Source organism: Ictidomys tridecemlineatus, chromosome 1 (genome assembly GCF_052094955.1).
Source record: "Ictidomys tridecemlineatus isolate mIctTri1 chromosome 1, mIctTri1.hap1, whole genome shotgun sequence".
Taxonomy (NCBI): domain Eukaryota; kingdom Metazoa; phylum Chordata; class Mammalia; order Rodentia; family Sciuridae; genus Ictidomys; species Ictidomys tridecemlineatus.
In genome coordinates this window covers 181,378,474-181,404,400 of record NC_135477.1, presented here as the reverse complement: position 1 = coordinate 181,404,400, position 25,927 = coordinate 181,378,474, and the positions used below count along the sequence as shown (strand labels likewise).

At 54.9% G+C, this 25,927-nt stretch overlaps 1 protein-coding gene across 1 annotated transcript in view; it reads left to right on the top strand.

Moving 5' to 3' along the window:
* The window catches only part of Stk10 (serine/threonine kinase 10), a 110,021-nt gene that overhangs the window by 67,760 nt on the left and 16,334 nt on the right, over positions 1-25,927 (top strand). Inside the window, exons 5-14 of the mRNA XM_013362337.4 lie at positions 153-225; positions 993-1,187; positions 1,592-1,673; positions 8,494-8,628; positions 10,380-10,928; positions 12,961-13,091; positions 17,578-17,701; positions 18,055-18,234; positions 21,964-22,056; positions 25,526-25,655. Coding sequence (XP_013217791.1) covers positions 153-225; positions 993-1,187; positions 1,592-1,673; positions 8,494-8,628; positions 10,380-10,928; positions 12,961-13,091; positions 17,578-17,701; positions 18,055-18,234; positions 21,964-22,056; positions 25,526-25,655 — 1,692 coding nt within the window. The remainder of the gene's footprint in view (positions 1-152; positions 226-992; positions 1,188-1,591; positions 1,674-8,493; positions 8,629-10,379; positions 10,929-12,960; positions 13,092-17,577; positions 17,702-18,054; positions 18,235-21,963; positions 22,057-25,525; positions 25,656-25,927) is intronic.

The window sequence follows — 25,927 nt, the reverse complement described above, 5'->3', positions numbered from 1 at the left end:
TCTAATTTGCTAGATAAAAAAAAAAGAAGAAGAACATTGTTAGCCAATCTGAGATGCATAACCCTAAGTCCTCATGGCAGACTTTTACTACCCCAGGGCCATGGGTGGAGGAATGTCCCTCAAATACTTTATCTGAAATTTTCATCTTGCAGCTGACTTTGGTGTGTCTGCCAAGAATCTGAAAACCCTGCAGAAGCGAGATTCCTTCATAGGAACACCCTACTGGTGAGTCGTGCAGCTGAAAGTCTGCAAGGATGCGTGTTTAGCCTACAAAGGGAACTCTGGGTGGTTTGGGGGACAGAGGCCAAAAACTGAGCACACGGGTCAGCAGGTGGGGCGTGAGCCCAGGCTCCACTTACTAGTGGTCTGTGCGCCCTGGACTAGTGGCTTAGTTTCCCTGTGCCCCAGTTTCCTAGTCTGTAAGCTCGGAATAATACAGGGATGCATGCTGACAGCGCCCCTTAATAAACTGAACCCCTAGAAGGAGGAAGGGTTCAGCTCCTGCCCTCACCTGCAGGCCCTGGGCTTCCCCAGTCTGTTCCGTTTCCTTCCTTTCCAAAGCCATTACTCTAAATAACAGAACTCTCTCGCTCAGCATCACACCTAAGACTTGCCCTGTGGGCTCGCTGCTGCTGCCTTTTTTCATTTGCTCTTAACCCTTTCTTTCTCTCTCCTTCCTCCCCGGGCTCCCTCCTCTCCATCCCCCTGCCGGCTCCGCCCTCCCGTCCGCCCCTCCCCAGGCCTCTGCTCTGGATCGCTGCTGCCACCCTGCGGTGGGCCCTGGGAACTGCAGCAGGCCGTGGCGGGGCCCCTGTGGAGGCGAAGAGCATGCTCAGGAGGACAGAGGGACGCCAAGTAACGCCCGCCCGCCCGCCGTGGCTCAGGCGCGCTGCCAACCCTGACCGGGCTGGTGGTGGTCCTTGACCCTGCGCCTGCCAGGAGCGCCTGCAGATGCGGGTTCTCAGCCCTCTGTTGTCCCTTGGTTGGTTCAGGATGGCCCCCGAGGTGGTGCTTTGCGAGACCATGAAGGACACCCCGTACGACTACAAGGCCGACATCTGGTCCCTGGGCATCACCCTGATCGAGATGGCGCAGATCGAGCCCCCTCACCACGAGCTCAACCCCATGCGCGTCCTGCTCAAGATCGCCAAGTCTGACCCCCCGACGCTGCTCACCCCCTCTAAGTGGTAAGGCGCAGGGACCTGCGGGGCAGCTGCGGGGACGTGCGGCCTCGAGGCTCTGCTGGCCCTGCCAGGCCCCAAGGCCAAGGAGAGGTCTAGCTCCCTGCCTTTCCCTCCGCTCTGGATATGAGTGCAAACCGTGAAGCGCACCTGGTGACCCAGTGTGCCCGTCCCTTCAGGGTCTGGGGGAAGACCCAGTGGCCACGAGGCACAGCTCAGGGCTGGTTGAGTTCCAGAATGGCTGTGTTCCCAGATGCCCTGATAAGTGTCACGTATGCTGTCACCTCCAGTATTTCAGCCCATCAAGGGCCCTCTGTCCTTGGAGGGACATGTTTGGGAAGCACATGGCTCCCTGGGAAGATGGAGTCGTGACCAGGGACCTAGGCTCACACTGACCACTGTCCTCGCAGGTCTGTGGAGTTCCGAGACTTCCTGAAGACTGCTCTGGATAAGAACCCCGAGACCCGACCCAGCGCCGCGCAGCTGCTGGAGGTGAGCACACCCCCCACCCCTCGCTGGGGCCTGCTCCCCTCCCTGCTCGGCCTTTGGAAGGACCCTAAAGGGTAGAGGCATAGACTCATCCGTGACCTGCATGCTGGCTCCCCAGCCCACAGACGCCACCCACACCCGCTGTGGACCAGCAGCCTTGTGGGCGGGGCTGCTGAAGGGCGGAGTGGGGCCTGCGCACAGGGTCTCACGCGTCAGGCCAGGCATTGCAGGCGGGAGCCTGGACTTGAGCTTTACCTGTGTGCAGTTGTGGGACTGCACACAGTCCTAAGAGATTTTCTGGGCACTGTGTGCAGAACTGGGCAGCCAGGCTGGAGGACTATGGGTTCAGCAAGAATCAAGGAGGGTGCCTGCCAGGAGGGTGGGGGAGTGGACCAGCCTCCTGACCTTTTTGAAATCAGCTATGAGCTGCCCTAGCTCAGCAGAGTTTTCAAAGTCCACCCTGATCTGCTGGGGATCTGCCCATCACAGTCTCCATGCCACCACCGATGATGGAAGAAAGGACATGGGCCTGCAGGATGCAGAGGGGCTGCCCCTCCACTCTCCTGTCATTCTGGTCCTTCTACTGTGTGACAGCCTCTGCTGTCTTCTTGGGGGAAGAGGGAGGACCTCCCACCAAGCTCTGAAGTCCTTCTATAAATCCCCCCAACTTTCCTGACTGCCACTGGGTGCCAGGCTCTGGGGTTGACATTGAAGTCTACACTGATCCCTCTGGGCTGTGCTGTGTAGTGATTATGAACTGGGATTGGAAAGTCCTGGGTTCAAATCCCCACTCCACCATTTACTGGCTGTGGAACCCTGGGCAAGTGACTAACCTCTCTGTGCCTTGGTTCCTGCTATGAAGTGGGGATTAGTAGACCACCTCCTTTCCAGGGAGGGTGCCGAAGGATGAAATGAGGGGTATTTGGCTACACTGTGTTCAGGAACACTTGACATGTTGGACTTCCTGCTAAAATAGGGAAAGGAACCAGGATGTGGAGTGTGGTCTTTCCACTAGGAGGTCATGAACTTTCCTTCAGAATTTCTATAATTTACTTAAAAGCAGATACTCGCCATTCCAGAGGCCTGCTGTTTTGGGTACTGCGTTGTTTACCGGGGGGTGGTACAGGCCACCCCTGTAACTGTCAGATGCAAAATCCCCAAGACACTGAGGGCCGATTGCTTCCTGCAAGCTAGAGCCTCCTGCCCCACGGCATCCAGCCTCTGGGGCATTCCACAGGGAAGAGACCAGCTGTTATCCCACAGAGCCTCAGCCTGCGCCAGGAATTTCCATTCGGTAGTTGGAAAAAAATGTCCTGTCAGGGGATCATTAGGTTAGCAGAGGGGCTGCAGGCGGGAGGGGAGCCCAAGACGTACCTCACACCCATGCCACCCGGCTCCTCCTCTGCGCCTTCATGTTTTCAGGTTAGAGAGTAGGAGCATTTGTACCTCGAAAGATGGGAACCCCCAAGCTTAGAGCAGGGAAGTGCCCCGCTGTGGCACCTGGCTATGTGTGTCAGGGTGGGTCCTGGCTTCCAGCACCCTCCGTGGGTGCCTTCCCAAGTCCCACGGTGCTCTAGTGGCCCATGCCCAGGCACTGGTGATTCATTTATGTCCACAGATTTCCTTCTGTCTGTCCTTCCTTCTGTCCTGCCTTCCTTCCGTGCTGGATATGAAACCCAGGGCCTTGCACATGCCAAGCAAGTGGTCTACCCCTGAGCCACCTCCCCAGCCCCCTTTTATTTTCTATTTAGAGACAGGGTCTGGCTCAGTTGCCCAGGCTGGCCTTGAAGTCGGATCCCCTTGCCGCAGCTTGCTGGATGCTGGGATGGCAGGGGTGCACAGCTGTTGTCTGGCCAGTCTCCACAGTGCCAGCGGCTGGGCTCTGCCTCAGGCCTGCCTGCCCGGAACCTGGGCTGCTTCCTCGTCTGAGGATGGCGCTTGCTTCACCACAGGGAGAGCAGTGAGGCTTCGTATTTTTGGCGTCCTGGCTGTCACGTGACAGACTCCCAGTGGATACTTGCTGTGTGTTCCAGCTGCTTTGGTCTGGGTCATCAACCGTCCCATCCCCACCCATCCCCGTCCCTGCTCTTGGCATCCAGCTCGCCCTCCTCATCCCCTCCACAGGCCCTGCTGGCCCCCCGCTGAGGAAGGTGGACTCACACCAGCGTCCTTCGTCCACCTGCAACCCCAGTGACAATCCCACCCAGCTCTGCATGCATCCAGACCACCCTGCCTCCCCAGACTCTGTGTCCGGCCCTTTGTTCCCAACGAACTTCCCTGTCCATGAGCATCGAACTGCGTGTCCCCCTGAGCCCTTGGATCTGCTGGGATGGTTCCACCCCCACTGCAGCTCCATCTTGCCTGACAGCCAGAAATACTCACGCCCTCCCCCTGCACAGAGCTCTCTGAGGGGTCTCATCTCACTTGGTACAATACAGAGTCTCTGTGACCTTGGTCACCCCCTGCCCTCCTGTCCCTGTCTTGTCCCCTCACTCTACTCCACCCATCTTGGACAGCTTCCTGTGCTTCACACACACCAGGCACCCTCCTGTCCCAGGGCCTTTGCACTGGCTGTGTGTCCCCTTTGGAATGCTCTCCCCCAGAGACCTGTGACTGACCCTCCCTGTTTGTCAAGTCATTGCTCCAATGTCCCCTTCTAGGTGAATCCTCCCTAAATGCAAACCTGCCACACCCCATCCCTAGTTCCCCTCTCTGCCCTGCTTCTTATTCTCCTCTCGCACACAACAGTCATAGTATATAACTTTCTTATTTACTGTGTTTACTGTGTTTCCTGACTAGCTGGGTCAGTTCCCTGAGGGAAGCAGTCTTTGTTTGGTTTGCTGACGTGTCCCAAGAACAGTGCCTGGCATGTGGAGAGCCCTCAACAAGTATTTGCTAAATAAATATGATCACGTTTGCTTAGCAAGCTCTTCTAGAACCCTTTATCTATAAAAGGTGCTGTTCTAAATGCTTAGCAGATGTTAACCAACGTAATGCTGGTAATCGCCCTATGAAGGACGTACTATTCAGATCTCCATCAACCAGATGATGAAACTGAGGCACAGAGAGGTTAAGCAAGATCACACAGTTTGTAAGTGACAGAGCTAGGGTTCTTTTTGGGGGTAGGGGTTACCAGGGATTGAACTCAGGGTCACTCAACCACTGAGCCATGTCCCCAGCCCTGTTTTGTATTTTATTTAGAGACAGGGTCTCACTGAGTTGCTTAGCACTTTGCCATTGCTGAGGCTGGCTTTGCGCTCAGGATCCTCCTGCCTCAGACTCCCGAACTGCTGGGAATACAGGCGTGTGCCACTGTGCCCGGCTAGGATTTTTTTTTTTTTTTAAGTACGGGGGAATTGAACCCAGGGGTGCTTAACCACTGAGCCATATCCAATCTTTTTTGACATTTTATTTAGAGACAAGGTCTTGCTGAGTTTCTTGGGGCCTTGTTAAGTTGCTGAGGCTGGCTTTGAACTTGTGATCCTCCTGCCCAGCCTCCAGAGCTGCTGGGATAATGGGCATGTGCCACCGCACCCAGCCAGAGCTAGGATTCTGACCCTGGTGGCTTGGTTCCAGTCTGTGCTCTTGACCACTTTGAGAAGCTGCCTTTCCACATGAGTGAAGGAGAGGGAGAGGGATGGGAGAGGAAGAGAGAAGCAGGCTGGGAGAGAGGGAGGGAGGGTGGTGGGCACAGGCTGTGGCCTGAGTACCTGGGCGCGCTCCTAGGCATGTTCTAAGACCAGCGAGACCCCCGCTGGTGTTTCTAAGCACACAGGGGGGAAACAGGCTCAGTTCTTGGGAAGCACGTCTGTTTGATGGCAGGAGAGCTTCTGGCCAGAGGGCAGGTTCCAGCAGGTGGGCCGTGTGTGTGTGTGGTCCAACCCCATCTGGGCATCTCAGGGATCCCATGGAGGTGACAAGGAACAGCCATTCCTCCTCCTCAGAGTTGTACAGGTGACCCTCTGCTCTAGCCTCAGCTAGGACCTGTGCGGGGACTGGCTGCATGGACCAGCATTCGGCCACTGGGAATGTTCCCTGCCCTCCCTTGCAGCGTGGCCAGAGTCTGTCTCTGTGGTGGCCGTGGCTGTTCAGAGGAGGAGGAGTCTCCTCAGCGCGCTCTAGAAGGCAGCGGAGCTGAGGCCGTGTGGGGCCAGGTTGTCTGTGAGCCCTTTGGGAAGCCTGTGCAGGCCTGGTCAGCCAGGGGATGGGTGTCCAGGGTGCTGATGTCCAGGGAGCTATGCTGCCCACTCGCCTCTCCACCCAGGGCTGCTTCCTCTACTTCCCCTCCACTCCTGAGAACCCGGGGCTGCACAAGGCGGATGGTTCCACCCCGAGAGAGCGAGACTTTTGCCTTGGTCAGTGTAGGGTCACCCCAGGAGAGCTGGCCTCTCCAGAGGCCTGCATCTGCCCTGACTCCTGCCACACTGCCTCTGCTGCCACGGTGAAGTGGCCCTTGGTGTCCTGCTCAGAGTCACACTAGGAGGTCATGCGGCATGGGGCTGAGGGACCTGGGGGACCTTCATTCCACCCTCACTCCCAAAAGGCTGTTCCAGGGTGCCTGGGGACGGCTGCTTCTGCAGATGGCACTGCTGGTGGTGATGGTGACCATGGCGATGGTGATGATGGTGATGGTGTTAATGGTGGTGGTGATTGTGATGATGGTGGTGGTGATGGTGACCATGGTGGTGATGGTGATAATAATGACAGCTGCCGTATTTCGAGGACTTATTATAATGCCACCTTCCGGTATGGCGATGTGGCTAGGGGAGGCTCAGTGGCTTGCCCATGATGATGGTGGAAGCTGGGTTTGTCCCAGGGCCTGGACTCTGGGGTCTGCGGCCAGCACCCATAACTGCCCCACCACCCATGATCAGTAAACCCTTGTTAACACACTGCTCCAGGCCTTTGAGGTCACAGGCCTCAGAGTGGCCAGAGTGACATCTTTAGTGGGTGACAGTGGCTTCTGAGAGTGAAATCCCAGTGGCTGCCTTGGTGCGTGCGCCAGGTACCACCTGTCCTGCCTCAGCTCTGTCCTCCTGTTCCCACAATCCCTCCACCCAGCCTTCTGGCCTTTCCTCCGGAGCCCAGGCCCAGCCCTGTCGCAGGGTTGTGGACCTACCGCTCCCTCTGCCTGGAATTCCTGGGGCCCTTCCCTGGCCCACCCCCCGCCCTCCAGGGCCCCCTAGACTTCACACCTGGCACTGCTTGGCATCGGTTACCTGCCTCTGTCTCCCCTGGGCAGGACTGCAGCCTGTGTCAGTGCTTGGCACATGGCCACATTGTGGGCCATGAACAAGTCAATGAGCGAATGTGCAGGGGAGAGGGCCAGGGATAGGCCACTCTTGAAGCCGCGCTAATGTGAATGCAGCAGTCAGATTGGATGAGGAAAGTGTGAGAGATGGCTCTTTAAAAGAAGCGACAGGGCTTTCAGGGAACAGGTTGAATGGGGTGCTGCCTCGTGGCCGTCCCCAGATGATCCCATTTATTATGTATGTAGTTAGTTATTTTTGCAGTGCCTGGGACGGAACCCGGGGCCTGGCACCTGCTAGGCAAGAGCCCAGCCCAAATGGTCTGCTTCAAAGAGCAAACAGATAAGAGTGATTTGTGGTCCCAAGTGTGTTTTTAAGGTGTGAGAAATTTATTCTCCAGTCACTTAACTATTTCCCAGCATCCTGCTGACCCATCCCCTCCACTCCGAACACTGCTGATGGTCAGAAGGGTGAGTTTGTCCAGAGCCTTCCCGTAAGTTCCAAAAGCAGCTTCCAAGTTAAGGATGCACCCGCCTCACCCTCGGCTTCCCAGCTGCCCTGGGGAGTGTGAAGGGGGAGGACCCCCCACCTGCTGCCCTGGGCACAGGGTGGGACCTGAGGTGGGCTTCTCCCCAGGAGACCTGCAGGCTAAATGTCCCAGACCACTCGTCCTGGTGTTCCACAAGGTCTGAGGAAGAGCACTCAACTTTTAAAGATGGGTGGAGGGGAAGCCCAGGAGGAGACTCACTGTGCTTAGAGCGTTTGTATTCCTTATCTAAACCAAGCACATGTCCCCCTGAGGGGACATGGCAGGACTGTCCATAGCAGCTCAGCTCTGAGTTGCCCCAAATGGGAAACAACTCGGCACCGCAAGACAGGCACACACGCACACACTCACTAAAACAAACAGCAAAAGGAACAGTGACAGAAACAGGTGACGGCGTGCTAGAGTCTCTCAGGCTGGACGATAGGCGAGGGAAGCCAGCCCCCCTGTTGAACAGGCCAGGGAACTTTCCAGAATGATGGAAATGTTCAGCATCTCTACCTGGGAGTGGTTCCACACATGTGAAAAGTCATGGCGCTCGGCAGTCTGTGAGCGTTCCTGTGTGTAAGTTATACCTTGGTAAAATACGCGTGTGGGGTATTGTGCAGCTGTGTATTAACGCCTCTCAGGCCGGGTGCTTGGTGCTCACCTGTCATCCCGGCATCCAGGAGGCTGCAGCAGGAGGATTGCAAGCTTGAGGCCAGCCTGGGCAACTTAGTGAGGCCCTGTCTCAAAATTAATCCCCCATTAACCCCCCCCACCACCACCACAATGGTTGAGCTCCTGCTTTGGCCTGGGCCTTTTGATGTGCATCCTGTCATTTCATCCTCATGACCTCCCTGTGACTTTGACATCATTGTCCCTACCTCAGAGATGAGGTTCCTTGCTCAGGGCCACGCAGCTGGGGTGCCACAGCTGGGGTTTGCCCCCCACCCCTGCTCAGGGCCTGGAGCTACCCAGGGTTCCCTTCCTAGCCACCCACTCCCCGCCCAGCGCCAGTTGGATCTAATCCAGTGCCTCTTGCCCCCAGCATCCCTTCGTCAGTAACGTCACCAGTAACAAGGCCCTGCGGGAGCTGGTGGCCGAGGCCAAGGCCGAGGTGATGGAAGAGATCGAAGATGGCAGGGACGAGGGAGAAGAGGAGGATGTCGTGGACTCTGCCCCCGTGAGTCCATAACCCGGGGCCGGGGAGGGACGGGAGGGACCGGAGGGACTGGGTCTCAGCAGCAGGCTCCCGTGGGAGGCAGGCTGGACATCCCGTCCTGCTTCTCCATGGCCCGCGGACCCCTGGCCAGGTATGCCAGACGCTGGGCGGGAGAGGCAGCAGGGCACAGGCCTCCGGAAGGCCCTCGGGAGAGGCCAGGAGGCTGGGTTCTCCCATGAAATGAGAAGCTGGCAGTGGGTCATTGCTTCCAGGCTTTTCCACACACTTTGGGTGGAGGAGATGGCGCATGGGATAGAGGGGCTGTGGCCATTCTGGACCCCGCATGGCTGTCCTGAGTGTTAAGGGGACCAGTGTTCTGGCACATTTGTAAGCCATTTGTAGCTTTGGCACCTGCTGAATTTAAATAGAAATTAAAGCAGATTTAAATTGACTTAAAAAAAAAAATACCCCTTAAGCAAGCCAGACGCATCTGCAGGCCGAACCCTGTCCTGTCCTGTGCTGCAGTTCTGAGATCCCTGGTGGGGCTCATGGGGAGGCCCTTTCCAGGGGGCACTGGCGTCCAGGTGGTCCTACGTGCCTAGGGAGACAGGAGCTGGACTTGCCTGTTGGCAGACAGAGCCAGCCACCACCTTGTGCTAGGAAAGATGAGGTGACTTTCTCAAGTCCCAGGAGGGAGCCTGAGGCTGGTGGGAACCCTCACTAGAAGAGAAGCCTCATACAGGGACAGTAAGTGGAATCAACCTGGTGACCACAGTCACAGCGCCCCTGATTGACAGAGAGAACCAAGTGTTCTTTTTACAGATGGAAGACTGAGGTGTGGGCTGGAGGATTCTGGCTGAGCTGATGGGGTGAGGCTGGGTGTCCACAGGGAGCAGAAGCCCAGTGGCCAGGCTCCAGGAGGATGTCTGGTCAGCGAAGGCATGGGGCGGGCAGAAGGTGTTCATACCTGGCCTCGTTCTCCCAAGGCTGAAGGCTGAACTTCATCCTGAGGACAGCAGGAGCCTTGGGTGGCTTCAGGCAGGGCTGGGCCGTGGTGTGAGGGTGACCATCTGAATTTTTGGACCTCTGTGCTGGGCACTGAGTAGGAAGTGGACTGGAGTTGCTTCCACTAGCTGCCTGTCCAGGGTCAAAAACCAGAGGCCACAGGACCAAGAGTGCCCAGGTCAGAGAGATTCAGGGGTCACCTGTAGCATTTGGCAGTCATACTCAGGACGGTGACTGTGTCAAGGTAAGGGAGGGGATTGTCACCGGGAAGAGCAGGAAGGGGGACATGGCAGGTCCCCTCCTAACCTGGAGAGTAGCTGTGCGGGTGCTCACTGTTCACCCAGTTGGGCATTTTATTGTTTGTTCATTCATGCCTGCCTGCTGGGGATTGAACCCTGGGCCTTTCCCGTGATGGGCTAGCACCCTACCCCTAGGATCCTCTACCCCTTAGGTGTTTATTTTCAGTACTAAGGATTGAACACAGGGGCACTTAACCACTGAGCTACATACAGGGTCTTACAAAGTTGCTTAGGGCCTCGTGGACTTGCTGAGGTTGGTCTTGAACTTGGGATCCTCCTGCCTCAGCCTCCAGAGTTGCTGAGATAACAGGCATCTTTTATTACCGGGGAATGGGGAACCAGCTTAGAGGGCTCCCTTCCCGCTCTCCTCGCCCGGCCTCTCCCCCTGCAGACACCTGGCCTTCCTGCCCCGCTGTATCCCTAACTCCTGCATCATTTGGCAGCAAGGTCTTGACTCTTTTCTTCCAGGCCCTGGGGAACCACACGCAGGAGTCTTCTGAGGCGAATCAGCTGAGCCTGGGGGCCGACAAGCCCCCCCAGGAACCATCCTCGGCCCCACTGCCAACCAGCCAGCCTCAGGACAGTGGGAATGGGCCCTGCAGCCAGCCCTCTGCAGACGGATCCCTCCAAACCCCCAGCCCCCCAGACGGGGCCCCTGCAAATGAGAATGGCCTCGCGATGCCTGTTCCCCTCCGAAAATCCCGGCCAGTGTCAATGGATGCCAGAATCCAGGTAGCCGAGGAGAAGCAAGCCAAGGACCAGGCTGGGGACCTCAGTCCTGCAGCCAGTAGGTCTCAAAAGGCCAGCCAGAGCCGGCCCAACAGCAGCGCCCTGGAGACGCTGGGCGGGGAGAAGCTGGTCAATGGCAGTCTAGAGCTCCCTGCCCAGGCCGCACCGGGTCCCGCCAACAGGGCCTCGGACAGCAGCAGCCTGTCCACCTCTGAGAGCATGGACTACAGCACCTCCCTGTCCACCGACCTCTCCCTGAACAGAGAGACGGGCTCGCTGTCCCTTAAGGTAATGCCCTGTCAGTCACGCGGTGGGCTTGGAGCAGGAGGGATGTGCTGCGGCTGGCTCTGGTTCTCCAAGGCATTTGGTGGCCGCCTCCACTTTGAATTTTACTTTATTTATTTGGGTGCTAAGGGTGCAGCCCAAGGCCTGGTGCCCCCACAGCCTCGCGCCTTCCCTCTGAAATGGTTGACGAGGATTGTTCTTAAGATCTTAGTTCCTTTCATAGTTCAGTCCCCCAATTTCTGGGTTCAGTATGGGACGTGGTCATGTTAAGCAGTTGGTTTGGGTTCAAATTTTAAAGTTTCATTAAAGGCCCTGGTAACGCTAGGGAATGAAAGTTCCAGAAGTGGAAATTGTCTTGCTTGGGGGTCGCCTGGGTCATCCAGCGGATTGTGGGAGAGTCCGTGAAAGGGAAGGGGCTCAGGGCTGTCTTCCTGGGCTCCGGGGCCTGGCTGGAGGTGGGGCCAGAAACAGAAAGAAATTGCAGTTCCAGCAGGAGACAAGCGGAGAGTGGCCTTTGCCTCTCTTCAGTGACATGTGACTGTGCACCCTCGCGGCTGCAGGTGACAGTGTGTGCGATCCGCGGGCACGAACCAAGTCCATAGCTCCTTGTGGTTTCTTCGTGTTTGGGGCCTTTGAGCTCGTCCCTTCTGGTCCCTCACAGAGTATACAGCAGGCTGTTATAAACTGTCACCACCCAAGCATGGACAGCAGTTTTTATCTAGAAGCGTCATCTTCCTGTCCCTTCCTGCAAGTGTTAAGGTTTCATTTAATTAACTGACTCAGCTAAAGCAGGGTCTCCCGCCTCTTCTCCAGGGGGTTGAGAACATTCTCAGTTGGCCACAGTGAGTCAGGGAGCCGAGAAGAGTCCACCCGCTGCCCTTTGGTGTGGCCAGGAGCCTGTTACTGCAGAGACGGGGGCCCCGGGGGCAGAAGCAGTGTCATGTGAAGCTGTGGCTGGCTTCTTCCTCCCTCCACTCTCCCTCCTGCTCCTTTATTGTCCCCGGCTACTCTGACCCGTCTTGGATGGAGTCTTGCAACTTGGGGGCTTGAACACTGTTGAGAGATGAAAGTCGGGTGCTATGGTTCTAGACAGGCCGTCCAGGTCCCCTGGGTGAGGATACTGGGTGGCAGCACGCAGAAGAGAGGAGCCCGGTCCTGCCACTCTCAACCCAGTGAGCAGAAAACTCGGCTCAGAAACGAAGGGCCCCGCTCACACTTGGACCACCTGGCTCGCACGACCCCCTGGGCTGGAAGGCCCCCGGCTGTGTTGCAAAGGCTGGGTGAGGCTATGCCAGGAAGGGAAGCCAGCCAAAAGGCAGGAGGCAGGAGAGGCCAGGAGGAGGCCGGCACAAATCCCACGCCTTGCTCTGAGTCAGAACTGAGCGCTTCCAAGGATGCCGTTTGTTATACCACTTGACACCTCCGGGCAGCGCCGTCGGCAGTTATGGTGAAATGCAGTCATTCACAGCCATAGACACAGGTCAGGAATAATCTCACGGCAGCTTCTGACAAGCAGGGCAGCCGGTAGGATTCTGGCCAGGTCAGGTTTCACTGCCAGATCCATTAGGAAAACCACCTTTGGATCTCTGGGCTCCTTTGGATTCTGGCATTGTGGACAGGGATATGGTCTGTGACCATAATATACTGAACGGTTGCCATGAGCAGGCACTGCCCCGTGCCCCTGCCTGGTCTCATCAAATCTTTGTAACCACCCTGGAAGGCAAGTACTGTCTTCATCCTCCTTGGACGGTGGAGGAAGCTAACCAAGACAAGGGACTGTCACGGGTCACAGAGGACAACTCTCTCTGATCTCGTGTCCTGCGTTTTGTGCATGCTAGCATGAGGTGAAGGGCCCTGGGGCTCTGCAGGCTGAGATTGGACAGGCAAGGAATGAGATTCAGAAGCACAGGGCCCAGGGGACAGCAGGCAGCTGCGTCCTCCTGGGGTAGAGGCTGTGGTTCAGGAGGGCTGCGGCCTCACCCCATGAGCCATGGACCCTTCACTGAAACAGCATCACCTTGTTCCTCCCAACCAGGACTCAAGGCTGCACAACAAAACCCTGAAGCGGACACGCAAATTTGTGGTGGATGGCGTCGAGGTGAGCATCACCACCTCCAAGATCATCAGCGATGACGAAAAGAAGGACGAGGAGATGAGATTCCTCAGGCAAGCCGGGCAGGGCCACTGTCAGTGGGAACAGGGTCAGGATCCATCCATCCACCCCCCCCCATCCACCCATTTACCCACCAACTCATACTCCCACTTATCCACCTGCCCATCTACCCAGCCATTACAGTGAGTGGGGGCACTGGTCCTTGGGTGAGAGGGCTGTCTGTCTATGGTATGGAGTGGAGGAAACAAAGGAGCGAAAGGAAACTGGTTTTGCTTGAGATCCTGTGCTTCCCCATCCATTGACCCGTCTACCATCTACCCATCCACCAACCCATCCACCTATCCATCCATTCATCTGCCCATTTAGCCATCCATTCACCCATCCTTCCATATACCCATTCATGCATTCCATCATCTATTCACTCATCCATGCATAACTACCCACCCACCCATCCATCCATTTATCTATCTATCCACCTACCCAAACATCCATATACTCATCCATCCACCCAACCATCCACCCACCCACCCATCCATCCATCCATCCATCCATCCATCCATCCATTGATCTATCCATCCACTCACCCACCTGCCCACCTATCCATCCATTTACCCATTTACCTTCCATCCATTTTTAACCCAACATTAATCATCCATCTACTTGTCATATCCATCTATCCATCCTTTTACCCATCTATCTGTCCACCGATCTATCCATTCATTCATTTATCCATCCATCCATCCATTCCATCTAACATCCATTCCATCCAACCATCCACCCACCTACCCACCCCTGCCTCTATCCACCTACCCAAACATCCAGCCAGCCACCCACCCACCCACCCATCTATCATCCATCCTTCCATTCACCATGCATCCATCTATCTATCCATTTAATCACCCATTTATCTATCATTCATCCATTCATCCACCTAACTGTCCATCTTCCCACCAATCCAACCATCAGTCTGCCCACTTATCTCTCCACTGACCTACCTGTCCGTCCATCCACCCACCCGCCAGATGGAGACAGGGTAAATGAGGCCATTGTCCTGATAGGACTCACACTTCATGGGTCTACACACAATAATTCTTGGTTGTGGTTCACACTGAGAAGGAAGAAATGGGTGATACCTACTCCTAGGGAAACCCCCAGAGCCAATCCCAAAGGGTGGGAGGAGCCAGCCATGTGCTGGGCCAAGGGGTAGGGTGCTGGGAGCACAGGGGGCTACAGCTCCAACTGTAGAAGTTCCAAGGGGTGGCCACTCAGTTTGTCTTAGGATCTGGGAGGACAGGGCTGGAGTGTGGACCGTGGGGTTGGAGGGCTGTGTCTGAGGGTTGGCAGGACCCAGGTCATGGGCCTGTGAGTTGGGGCAGCAGGAGCCTTTACCCTGGGTACAGCGGGATGGACATGGCCGGGCAGTGGCCAGCTCTTACAGCCCTTTTGGAAGATTGCTGTGGCAGGTGTTCACTTGTAGGCTGTAGGAGGGGGAAGACTTCCAGGGACCAGGAGACCCTGCAGGACCTGCAGGCTCTGGGCTTGGGCTGGGTGGTGGCATTTTAGTGGCATTGGGACAGAGTTGGAGAGAGGTTGGACTGAGGAGGTTGTGAGGCTATTTTTGCAAAGAAACCATCTTTGCACTTCTCGGTTGCTCCGCCCCAACCGCCACCTCAGGGAGACCTAGTCCCACGTTCTCTAAGGGAGAAGCTGTTTCTGGGCAGGTCTGTTAGGTGCCCTGGGGCTCCCAGCTGGGAAGGCTGGGCTGAGATTCCATCTAGCTCTGTCTGTCTGAGAATTCCTGCAGGGATCCCCTGGGCCCTGTGGCTTCCCAGAGCTGCTGGTGAAGTTGGGGGTGGGGTCAGCAAGTGGAGAGCGCAGAGCTCTCTTAAGGCCAGGCCTTTGTCGGGGAAGGTCACTGTTGGTTTGGAGAAATTCTCTAGTGCACCAGATGCACTCACATGTTTTACAGGGCACAGATGTTCCTGAGTGACAGGAGCAGTTTGGGATGATCTGGGGGTATCCTCCCATCTTGAGCCAGGGGGAGGGTACTTTTTACTGTGGCATTGGTGGGCGCACATGCACAGGTGTCCTTGTCTCTACGGGTTGGGACCTCTGGGGGCTCTTGGTAGATAACACCCCACACTCTCAGAGCTGGGTTTCCGTCACTGCCCCTCTGGGCAGCTTAGGTTCCTGGCTTGAGGTTCCCACCTGGCTCGCCCCATGGGGAAGCCTTGCCCTCCACCTGGCCCCAGGCAGAGCTGTAGTGTGCCCCTCAGGGAAGGAGAGACTGAGGAGGTGAACAAGAGGCCATTAGCTCAAGCAGAACCAGGCTTTTCTTGTTGGCCTTTTGTGACCTTTGCCCCTGACCAGGCCCTGGAATGTGAGAGGCTCTCACCGCCCCCTGCTGGTGCGGCCCCACCTCTGCGCACCTGGACCTCAGCCTCCAGGAAAGATGGGGCCCTAGGAGGACTGTGAGCCAGGCAGCCCAGTGTTTGTTGCCCGCCTGGGCTGAGCCTTCTGTGGAGTTCCCTGCCTGCCTCCCTGAAGCCTCCTGTGCTGGTCCCTTCCGTCCAGGCCCCTGCTGCCTGGCCACGCCCCGTGAGAACGTGAGGGCCCCGGAGGTGTCGCGGGACCAGCTGCCCACCTCTCTTGCTCCTGTATTTGGAACTCCCCTTCTCTTGAGTCGGGACTTCCATTTCTTTGACACTCTGGAGGGTCACCTCCCATCTTTTCCGTTTCCAAAAAAGCACATGCTCAGACAGAAGCCCCTTCCGTGGCCGAGGGCAGGGTCTCACTTTGCCAGGAACCTGGGGGCTGTTCTTCGCCCCCTCATCTTCTCTGAGGCAGTGGCCACGTACAGGGCATTCGCCATGGGCCGGGCGGGCACGCAACGGGCATCACTGCATTTAGCCCTCAAAGAACCTGCCAGTGAGGGTCACCAACCTTGTTTCACAGGCTTGGCTGCTGAGGCTTGCAAGGACTGTGACTTCCCAGTAGGCCCCCACCCAGTGCCTGTGCTCGGCCGTGCTGCCCTACTGTGTGTCGCTGGCACTGGCAGTGAGCGCTGGCAACCCGCAGCACCCTGCGTAAGGCCTGCCGGGGCCAGCGTGGCCGCACAATGGACCCACCGTGATGCACACTGTAGATGCCACTATGATAGGACATAGGCCTAGTGGACCTCACTCCCGAGGGGCCACCAGGGAACTCACGAGTCACAGTCAGGAGGCCCAAGATTTTTCTCTTCTGATGACATAAACACTACATGGCAATGTTGTGATGGCTGCTCAGAAAGAGGCGGGGCTCACACGGGGTCACCCACCCGTTTTTTTCTCCGGTGTAGACACGTCCAGCACCAGGGATATATGTTACAAAATTAAGGCAGACTGTGTGGTTTAGGTCACATGTTTATTGTAATAGGTCATACACTGTCATGGTTCAAAAGAAAAAAAAAGACTGAAAAATGTCCTACCCTTTCCCACCAGGCCACCGCCCAGCCCCTGCTAGTGTTTGTGGTGTAACCCTTCCAGGGCCCCGCCCACCAGGCACAGAGCCTGTGTCTCTGCCACTCCCAGGACAGGAGTGCACTTCGGTCCCCTCGGCAGCACCCACTCTTGCTCCCAGAGGTCACCCCTGGTCTGGGCAGAGGGTTTTATTATTTTCCTGGACATTTTCCCACCTAGTGAAATATTTCTAAAACCTGATGTTCCGTGCTTGTTTGGGACTCCATCATGTGACATATTGTAGCTTTCACACTCAGACCCATGCTGGAGGTCTTCATTCCTAACTTAGCAAACAGCCGGCCCTCCGTGTCCAGGGCTCCATATCTGCGGATGCAACCAGCAGCCAATTGAAAATAGCTGGGGGGAAATCGCATCTGTCCTGAACACACACGGGCTTATTTTTTCTTGTCACCATCCCCCAGACGACACTGTCTACCAGCTCTCTATGGTATGCACGTGGTCTCAGGAGTCAGATTAGGGATGGTGAAGGTGGGCGAGACCACTCACGCAGGTAATAGGGGATACAACACCGTCTCACACGGGAGACCTGGGCATCGTGCATTTGAGCAGGGTGCAGAGTTCTGGGGCCACACCTGTGGATACGAGGGAGTGCAGCACCCTTATTCCATCTGAACATGGAGCTGCCACATCAGAGGCACGGGTACGTTGCCAGACTGCCTCCAGAGCACCAGCAGCATGTGGAGGGTCATCTCGTTCATGTGGCTGCTATTTCCTTTAGGTTGCCTATCCACTTAGTGATTTTCCAGTTTCTCCTGCGTTTCCTTCCCTGCCATGCCCTGTGCCCTGTGTCACGCCTGTAAGCTTCGGTCTTCCACCCTCCCTTCGGTCCCCGAGCCCTCTGTGTGTATTGAGGTCACTCCTGCCTTGTCCGCCAGAAGTGACAGATGGAACCTGAGTCCCCCTTGTGCCTTGGACATGTGACTCTGCACCATGATCCAGCCCTCACGTCCCAAGCTGTGAGTGTTGTCATCTGAGGCCACTTTCTCATGACAAATCTGTGCCCACTTTACTCCCCCAGGCGCCAGGAACTCCGGGAGCTGCGGCTGCTGCAGAAGGAGGAGCATCGCAACCAGAGCCAGCTCAGCAGCAAGCACGAGCTGCAGCTGGAGCAGCTGCACAGGCGCTTTGAGCAGGAGAGCAACGTGAGTGCGGGCAGAGAGGGCCCTGGGCGTGGCTCGCCTCCCTGTTTCCTGTAGGTGGAGGTTGCAGAGGGGGACAGTCGAGGCAGTGGGGAGCAACTCACAACCACTGGCTGGTTCTTGAGGTCTTCCCGATCTCATCAGGCCATAAGGCTGAAAAGTCAGTGGTCTGGTCTCCCTTTTGGAGATAAGGAAATGGGGACTCAGAGAGGTTAAGCAACTTGCTCTAGGTCACACAGAAAAGAGGTGCTAGAACTAGAATGCAAACCTAGGTCTGAGCCTGAGCCCAACTCCCCGTCTTCCTCCCAGGTATACAGTGGCTTTGTTGAGTTTCTCTAAATTTTTGCTCTTTCCAGGCCAAGAAGAAGTTCTTTGACACAGAACTGGAGAACCTGGAGCGTCAGCAAAAGCAGCAGGTAGAGAAGATGGAGCAAGATCACGCCGTGCGCCGCCGGGAGGAGGCCAAGCGGATTCGCCTGGAGCAGGAAAGGGACTATGCCAGGTTCCAAGAGCAGCTCAAACTGATGAAGAAAGAGGTGAAGGTGCTGGTGGGGTAGGCTGTTTGGGAGCGTCAGGACCACCCCCTCTGTTTCGAGTGACTGAGAAATGGAAACCCCATCTCAGCCTCACCTCACAATGGGGCTGCAGGGAGCTTGCATGCCTGGGAAGCCCATGTGCCAGGCGTGTCCAAGTCTGTGCTCCAGCTGCGCCCTCAGGAGCCACATCTTTTCTGGGCTCTGCGTTCCTCCCTGTTGGCTTCACTCACAGCCAGGCCCTTGCCGTGTGGCCTGGGCAGCTCCTTCTGTGTCCTCCCAGGTTAGCCGTGGCTGAGGGAGAGCAGGGAAGAAGAGGTGGTGGCCCAGGCGGGAGCTCTGTTACTGGAATAGGTGAGGGCGGGCCGACAGGGGTCCTTCACCTGACGGATCCTCCACCTGCTGCCCTCCTCCCTTCTGCTTCTTTCTATTCCAGTTGGAAGGGAAGGGGGAGGTGGCAGGGGGCCCCTCTCCCAGCCTGCCTTGCAGGAGGGCATCTGGGCCCCAGGAGACTTGAAGGAAGGAGGAAGACAGCCCCCCACACACACACACACAGGAACACCAGTCCCAATCTCAGCAGAGAGCAGGGGACAAGCAGCCTCCCAGAGCTCACCGTGGTCCCAAACTGCACTGGGGGAGCTGCAGGTGGTGCCTCTCAGGGCCCCAGGCCACTGGGTGCAGGAGCTAAGGCCACACAGAGCAGGACAGGGCTGGCTAAGACGAGCAAGGGTCTGGCTGGACATCAGGGGCCTCAAAACACTCGTAATTGGAGTGGGGGTTCAGCACAGTGTTGGGGCACTGACCTAGCACACTGAGGCCCAGGGTTCAGTCACAGCAGCCCACACCCCCCAACAACCTCAGCAATCAATATAAAAAAGGTCTAATGCTGTATTTTAAAGTAAAAATGAATGCAAAGCATTTATCAATACAGAGTATTGGCTGTTACAACACAAGCCACGTTTGACAGGGCTGGTGTTGGTGAGGAGGCCGTGGGACTGGGCCCCCTCACAGAGCTGGGTCCTGTCTCTATTTAAAATGTTGGGATTTTATTCATGATTTTTTGCATGAATATTGATTTGTTTTAATGGTGCTCATCGATGTTGTGCCCGAGGCCCCCTGTGGAAGTGGGCAGCAGTGCTGGGGGCTGTGGGGGAGGAGAGAAGCTGCCCCCCTTGGCTACAGGCCCCAGCATCTGCACACAAGCCCCCACGGGGGTGGAGTTTCCCCTGGGCAGGATCTATCCAGGGACTTAAGTCTGTCATGGAACTCCGGCCAGGTGGCGTCTGGTCCTTGGGGTTCCGCTCAGCCGCAGGGTTCCTTTAGCTTTGCCACGTTGGGCATGCTGGGTGAGCTGTATCCCTAGCCCCAGACGTGGGTTTTTAAATGTTTCTTTTTGGGGAGGGTGGGGGGGAAGCAGGGATTGTCTTCTAAAAGTTTTCATGGAAAGATAAGTCCTTGCTTTGCTTCGGTGGCTTTTCAAGGAGGGAGGACATGACCATTTAGTAAGACCCCAGTTCTGGCCCTCCCATGGCCAGCCTGCCTGCTTGGATTCTGTGGATCTCTTGTTCAGTGGAGCTGCCTCTGTAATTCCAGGTGGGCTGGGCACAGGGCTTCACCACGTCATTCATTAAATATGCAGGCATTGCTCATTGTCCTGGGGGACTGCTGCCAGGACCCCCTGAGGTGCCAGAGTTCAAGGATGCTCAAATCCTTCATGTAAAATGACATATTTGCCTAGAACCTACAGACATCCCCACATATGCTGTAAGTCATCTCCAGAGTATTTGTAATACCCAATACAACGTAAATGCTATGTAAATAGCAACCTGGCTAAACTCACTTATTCTAGTATCTGTTTAAAAAAAAACTTTCCCGGATTCCTAGGGATTTTTTTCATATAGACAGTCTGTAAACAGAAACTGTCTTATTTCTTCCTTTTAAATTTATGTGCTTTCTGATGCTTTCTGGGCAGGCCTGGACTTGCAGTAGGGTGTTGAACAGAGAGGTCAGTAGACACCTTGGCCTTGTCCAGACAGTCCTAAGGGAAAGGCTTTAGTATTTCATCATTGGGTCAAGGCTACTGGCAGTTTTCTGTGGAAGTTCTCTGACAGGTTAAGGAAGTTCCTACTTGGCATTAGCATTTTTTCATGAAGGGATGCTGTCTTTGGTTGAATGGTTTCATATGTCAGCTGACATGATTGATTTTTCTTCTTTGGTTTGTTGGTATTATAAATTTAATTGTTTGATTTTCAAATGTTGAATATTTTTGCCTGTTATTTTCCTTTCTTATATATTATTAGATTTGATTTGCTAACATTTTGGAAAGTTTTGTTTGTTTATTTGTTTTGTTTTTTTAAACCAGGGATTAAACTCTGGGGCACTTACCCACTGAGCCACATCTCCAACCCTTTTTTAAATTTTGACACAGGGTCTCACTAAGTTGCTGAGTCCTTGCTAAATTGCTGAGACTGGCTTTGAACATGTAATCCTCCTGCCTCAGCCTCCTGAGTTGCTGGGATTACAGGTGTATTTTAATATCTTATTTTAATTCATTGTTTGGTTAAAGGATATATCTGTGTATGTTTAGTGGTTGTTCTACGGTGTTTTAATATACTCCTTTAACTCTTTGAGCACCTATTTAGTGTTTATATTACAATGCTTCAGTTAAATTGCAGACATCTCACAATCATATAAATTTCTTCTTTTCTCTCTCTCTCTTTTTAGCAGCAGCTCATCCTGTTAAGCGCAGACGCTCAGGACTTCCCTGCTGTGGGTGGAGTCTCGATCTTGCTTTAGTTTTCCAAAGTCTTTGCTATCCTGCTCTGCTTGTCTCTCACTGGTGCCCAGCTCAGGGCTGGACCAGAGACTTGTGTGCGTCCACACACAGCCGTAAGGATTCCCGGTCCTGCCTTCTTCTCTTTGAAATTCAGCCCACTTCTCCAGTGTGCTTAGGCCCTGGTGCCTCGTTCTGGAGCTGGAAGCTTGAGGTTTCTTATGGACATTTAGCCACCTCCTCTATGAGGTCTATTAGGCAGGTCAGGGACGAGAGGAGGAAAAGGCCTTGCCTTCCTGCACTGCCTTTGTCCCCCTGGGGCCTCCAGGGCACCACAGGTGACTCACCTGCCCATGGTTTAGCACCCCACAGAGGAGGCAGCTCCTCCCCAGCTGTCCCAGCAAACGTCCTAGAACGCCCTGGCCCTGCAGGGCCCCATGCTCACCCCGAGTCAGTCCTGAGGCCAGGGGCACAGACATGCAGTTCCACCAGCCGGGACCTGTGTGCAGCCCACGGTGCCAGCCTTCATGCTGGGGAGGGAACCCGGAGCCCCGGGAGCAGGCACTTGCTAGGTGTTTTGATATGGGTGCTGATATTGGCATCTCAGGTGTCGACGGTGTCTCTGTTGACATTATTATTTCACATGTTGAGAGCAATTAGGAAAAAATATATAAAGGGCTTCAGAGGGGACAGTGTGAGAAAAACTTCCCTGAAGGAAATGAGGTGCGTCACCAGAAGAAGGGGGACGGAAACCAAGCAGCCAGAGATAGCAGCTGTCCTGTCCGGGAGCCCAGGAGCCCGGGGCCCGGGGCCAGGGCCAGCTGCAGCCAGGCCAGGCCAGCGGTGCCACCTGAGGGCCGGGTGTGGCTGGAGTGGGTGGGGGCTGGGCCCACAGAGCCACCTGGCCTGCTGGCCCTGCAGCCACACCAGGAGTGCCCTGACCACCTGCTTGTCTGCAGGCCAAGAGCGAGGTGGAGAAGCTCCCCCGGCAGCAGCGGAAGGAGAGCTTGAAGCAGAAGATGGAGGAGCACACGCAGAAGAAGCAGCTTCTCGTGAGTGCCCCGAGCGGTGGCCACCCTCCCTGTCCATGCCTGGGCCCCATCCCTCGGTCGCCTCTTGTTCTGAGTGCCAGCTGACACCTCCCCCATGCCACCCTTCCTGATTGCCTCCCTCCTGCTGGGAGGGAGCCCCCCACACACACACCCTAGCCCAAGCCCCTGTGCCTTGTTCAGGGGCGTTGGCTTGAATGTCACCTCACCTTGACCAGCCCAGAATCTCCCTCTGCCAGCTGAGGGCCGTGGGAGTCTAGACCCTTGTCTCCCAGACCTGGCCCTATCGTCCTGAGGGTGTCTCTCCCCCCTGCCGGCAGGCAGAAGCCTCCTTTCCCTGGTCCTTCCTTGCCTCCTGAGCAGGATACACATGCGTGTGCACACACACACACAAATACACACGCACGCATGCACACACGCCTCCGGTCGCTGTCCTGTAGCTCCTTCTCACCCCAGCCCGTGTGAGCATAGGAATTCCCAGGCTGTCCCCTCCCCCAGCAGATCTTCTATGGCTCCCTTTGCCCATGAGACCTCCTTCCCCCTGCCCAGCTCCTCTCTGCCCCTCCCCAGCCTGGCAGCCTGCCCTCATCCTCTGCTCCAGTGCCTTGGTTCCCTGCCAGGTGGGGTCTCGGCACATTCTGCTCCTGACACAGGTTGTGTATGTGACTGCGTCAGAGTCTGTGGCTTACCTGGGGCCAGGGCTCTTTGTTTTCCCACTTGGGCTCATAGAGGTGACATTGCAGAGGTCACAGTGGGCAGGCAAGGCCTCAAACTGTCTGACTCCAGACTCCACGTTCTCTCCGGGACACCCTGGAACTGTCCCTAGGCTCTAAAATCAGAAAAGCACTCAGGAGAGGGCTGGGGATGTGGCTCAAGCGGTAGCGCACTGGCCTGGCATGCGTGCGGCCCGGGTTCGATCCTCAGCACCACATACCAACAAAGATGTTGTGTCCGCCGAGAACTAAAAAATAAATATTAAAATTCTCTCTCTCTCTCTCTCTCTCTCTCTCTCTCTCTCTCTCCTCACTCTCTCTTTAAAAAAAAAAAAAAAAAGAAAAGCACTCAGGAGAGAGGCGGGGTGATGGGAGGTTGGTCAGCGGTCAGGTGAGAGGAACACATCTCAAGTTCTTTTGCCCCACAGGGGGACTGTAGCCAGTAATGTTCATTTCAACATAGCTGGAAAAGAGGATTTTCAATGTTTCGCCCTAAAGAGAGATATTTGAGGTAATGGAGATAATTATTCCGACCTGATCGTTGCATAAAACATACATGTATGGAAATTTCACATAACACCCCTGAACTTTGTACAGTTAGTATGTGTCAGCTTTTTAAAACTAACTTTTTAAAACACAGGGCTGGTGAGGGTGAGGCCAAAAGACTATTGTCGAGAGAGAGAGAGAGAGAGAGAGAGAGAGAGGGAGAGAGAGGGAGAGAGAGGGATAGATATTGGATGCAGATCATGTGGCCCTTCAGAGGCCCATCTGGTAATTACCTTGAGACCCTCCGGGCTGGGGCTGGGGCTGGGGCTCAGTGGTAGAGCTGGCCTAGCACACAGGAGGCACTGAGTCCCATCCTCAGCACCATATATAAATAAATAAATAAAATGAAGGTATTGTGTCAACTACAACTAAAAAATATTTTAAAAAGATAAAGGTATTATGTCTGTCTATAACTAAAAAAATATATATATATATATATATATATATATGTGTGTGTATTTTAAAAATCCTCAAAGATTCGCACAACTTGTAACTTGGCTTTTCTGCTCCTGGAGCTGCTGAGGAAGTCAGCACACAGATTCAGAAAAATTGGGATCCCAGAGAGTGAAGAGCTGTACCATTTCACTAGAGAAAACCAGGGAATAACCTTTTACTTATTAGGGAAATAAGGTATATCCATACCATGAAATATTTTTAGTCATTAAAACACATTGGATAGAAGAGCACATTGTGACATGGAGAGGTCTTTTTAGTCGTTTTTGAAATTTGGTGAAATCCATATACCACAATTTACCCTCTTTGCTATTAGAAGTGCCCAGTGGCATTAAGTGCGGAATTGAAAGCCTGTCCAGTAAACAGTAGCTCTCCATTGTCCCCACCCCCTGCCAGGAACCCCCTCTCCTTTCCTTCCCTGTGCCGGTCTGTCAGCATGGTGCTGGGGGTGGATGCCAGGCCTCGTGCCTGCTCAGCACACACTGCCCTACTGAGCTGCACCCCAGCCCCATCTCCATGACTTTGACTGTCCGTAGTGGACTCAGGGTCCATGAGGGTCTTGCGTGTGACAGCCTTCCTTTTTACGACTGATTAATATTTGGTGGTGAATTGACACCGCGCTCTGCTTGTTCGTTGTTCAGCAGTGAATACTTGGTTCTCGTGGGTTGTGCCGCTGTGAGCGGGGCTGCAGGCACCTCTTCAGTTCCTTAATGACTTCTGTAGAACAATCACACAGTTGCTGTGGATGCACTTGAACTGGTACATCATGGACAGTTGCTAGCCTGAAGATAAGAGTAGTCGGGGTTTTCAGTTCCTTCTTATGGGGTTCCAGTAATTTTTTCCCAGTCCTGGATGGAACCCAAGGCCTTGTGCATGCGAGGCACACAGTCTACCACCAAGCCACCTCCCCAGCCCTGGCTATTTTTATTTTAAGACAGGGTCTCTCTGTGTCAGGGTCTCTTTGTGTTGCCCAGGCTGGCTTTGAACTTGCCATCCTCCTGCCTCACCCTTCTGAGCTAAAATTTTCAAACTTAAATTTTATTTTCTTACTTGTTATTATTGGCAGGATTCCAATACAAAGAAGTGATATGTGTTTAAGGAGAGGGAAATGCTAACTACCCTGAGCTGATCATTGTACACCGTATGCATGAGCTTGATTACCACACTGTGCCCCTGAATGTGTACAGTTATCGTGTTAATTAGAAACAGTAGTTAAGAAAGTAGACAGGCATGGTTATAATGGTGTAGTGAGTCCCCATATACCTGCCACTCAATCTGAATAATCGTCCACTCGTTCACTCCTTGACCCTACTGTGTCATTTTGACTCAAATCTAAGATGTCGTATCACATCTTACCTGTAGACATCTCAGACATCACAAAAATAGCCACCGACGCGAGTTCCTACCTTCTGGGGATACAGCCCAGTGGTAGAGTGCATGGGACCTGGGGTGCCATCCCTAGTACCAAAAACAAACAAAAATTAGCCCTGATTTCTAACATCTCTTTTCAGTCCACTCAGCATGTGCCTTACCAGTAGCTTCATGAAAACCATTTCTTTTTTTGAACAATTTGTTTGCTCCAAGATCCAAAAGAAAGCCCACATCCTGGTGGGTTACTGTGTCTCTGGGGTCTCCTCGACTTCTTCTCTCAGTGTTTTTTAAACGCGCTTCTCGGGTCCTGCTGATGTCCCTCCTGAACCAGAACGAGCTGTGAGAGGCCCGAGCTGGGCAGGTAAAGGTCCACTCCTGCCTCCCCACAGGACCGGGACTTCCTGGCCAAGCAGAAGGAGGACCTGGAGCTGGCCATGAAGAGGCTCACTGCAGAGAACCGGCGGGAGATCTGTGACCGGGAGCGCGAGTGTCTCAACAGGAAGCAGGAGCTCCTTCGAGGTGAGCAGGGACAGCGCCATCTGGGCAGAGCCACTGTGGCTGGACATCCCAGCCCTGGGCAAGAAAAGCCAGAGGTTTCCTTCACAGTGAGGTCAGGAGCCCCCACTGAAGTCGGGAACAAGGCCAGGGGCCAGTTCCTGCTCACACCACTTGACACTGTTCCCGAAGTCAAGGGCAGAGGGGAGAGGAGGACACAGCGCCAAGGCCTCTGTAAGCTAGTGAGCTGCATTAAGGGGGTGGCAGAGACAGTACTGAGCCCCCTCTCATCCTCG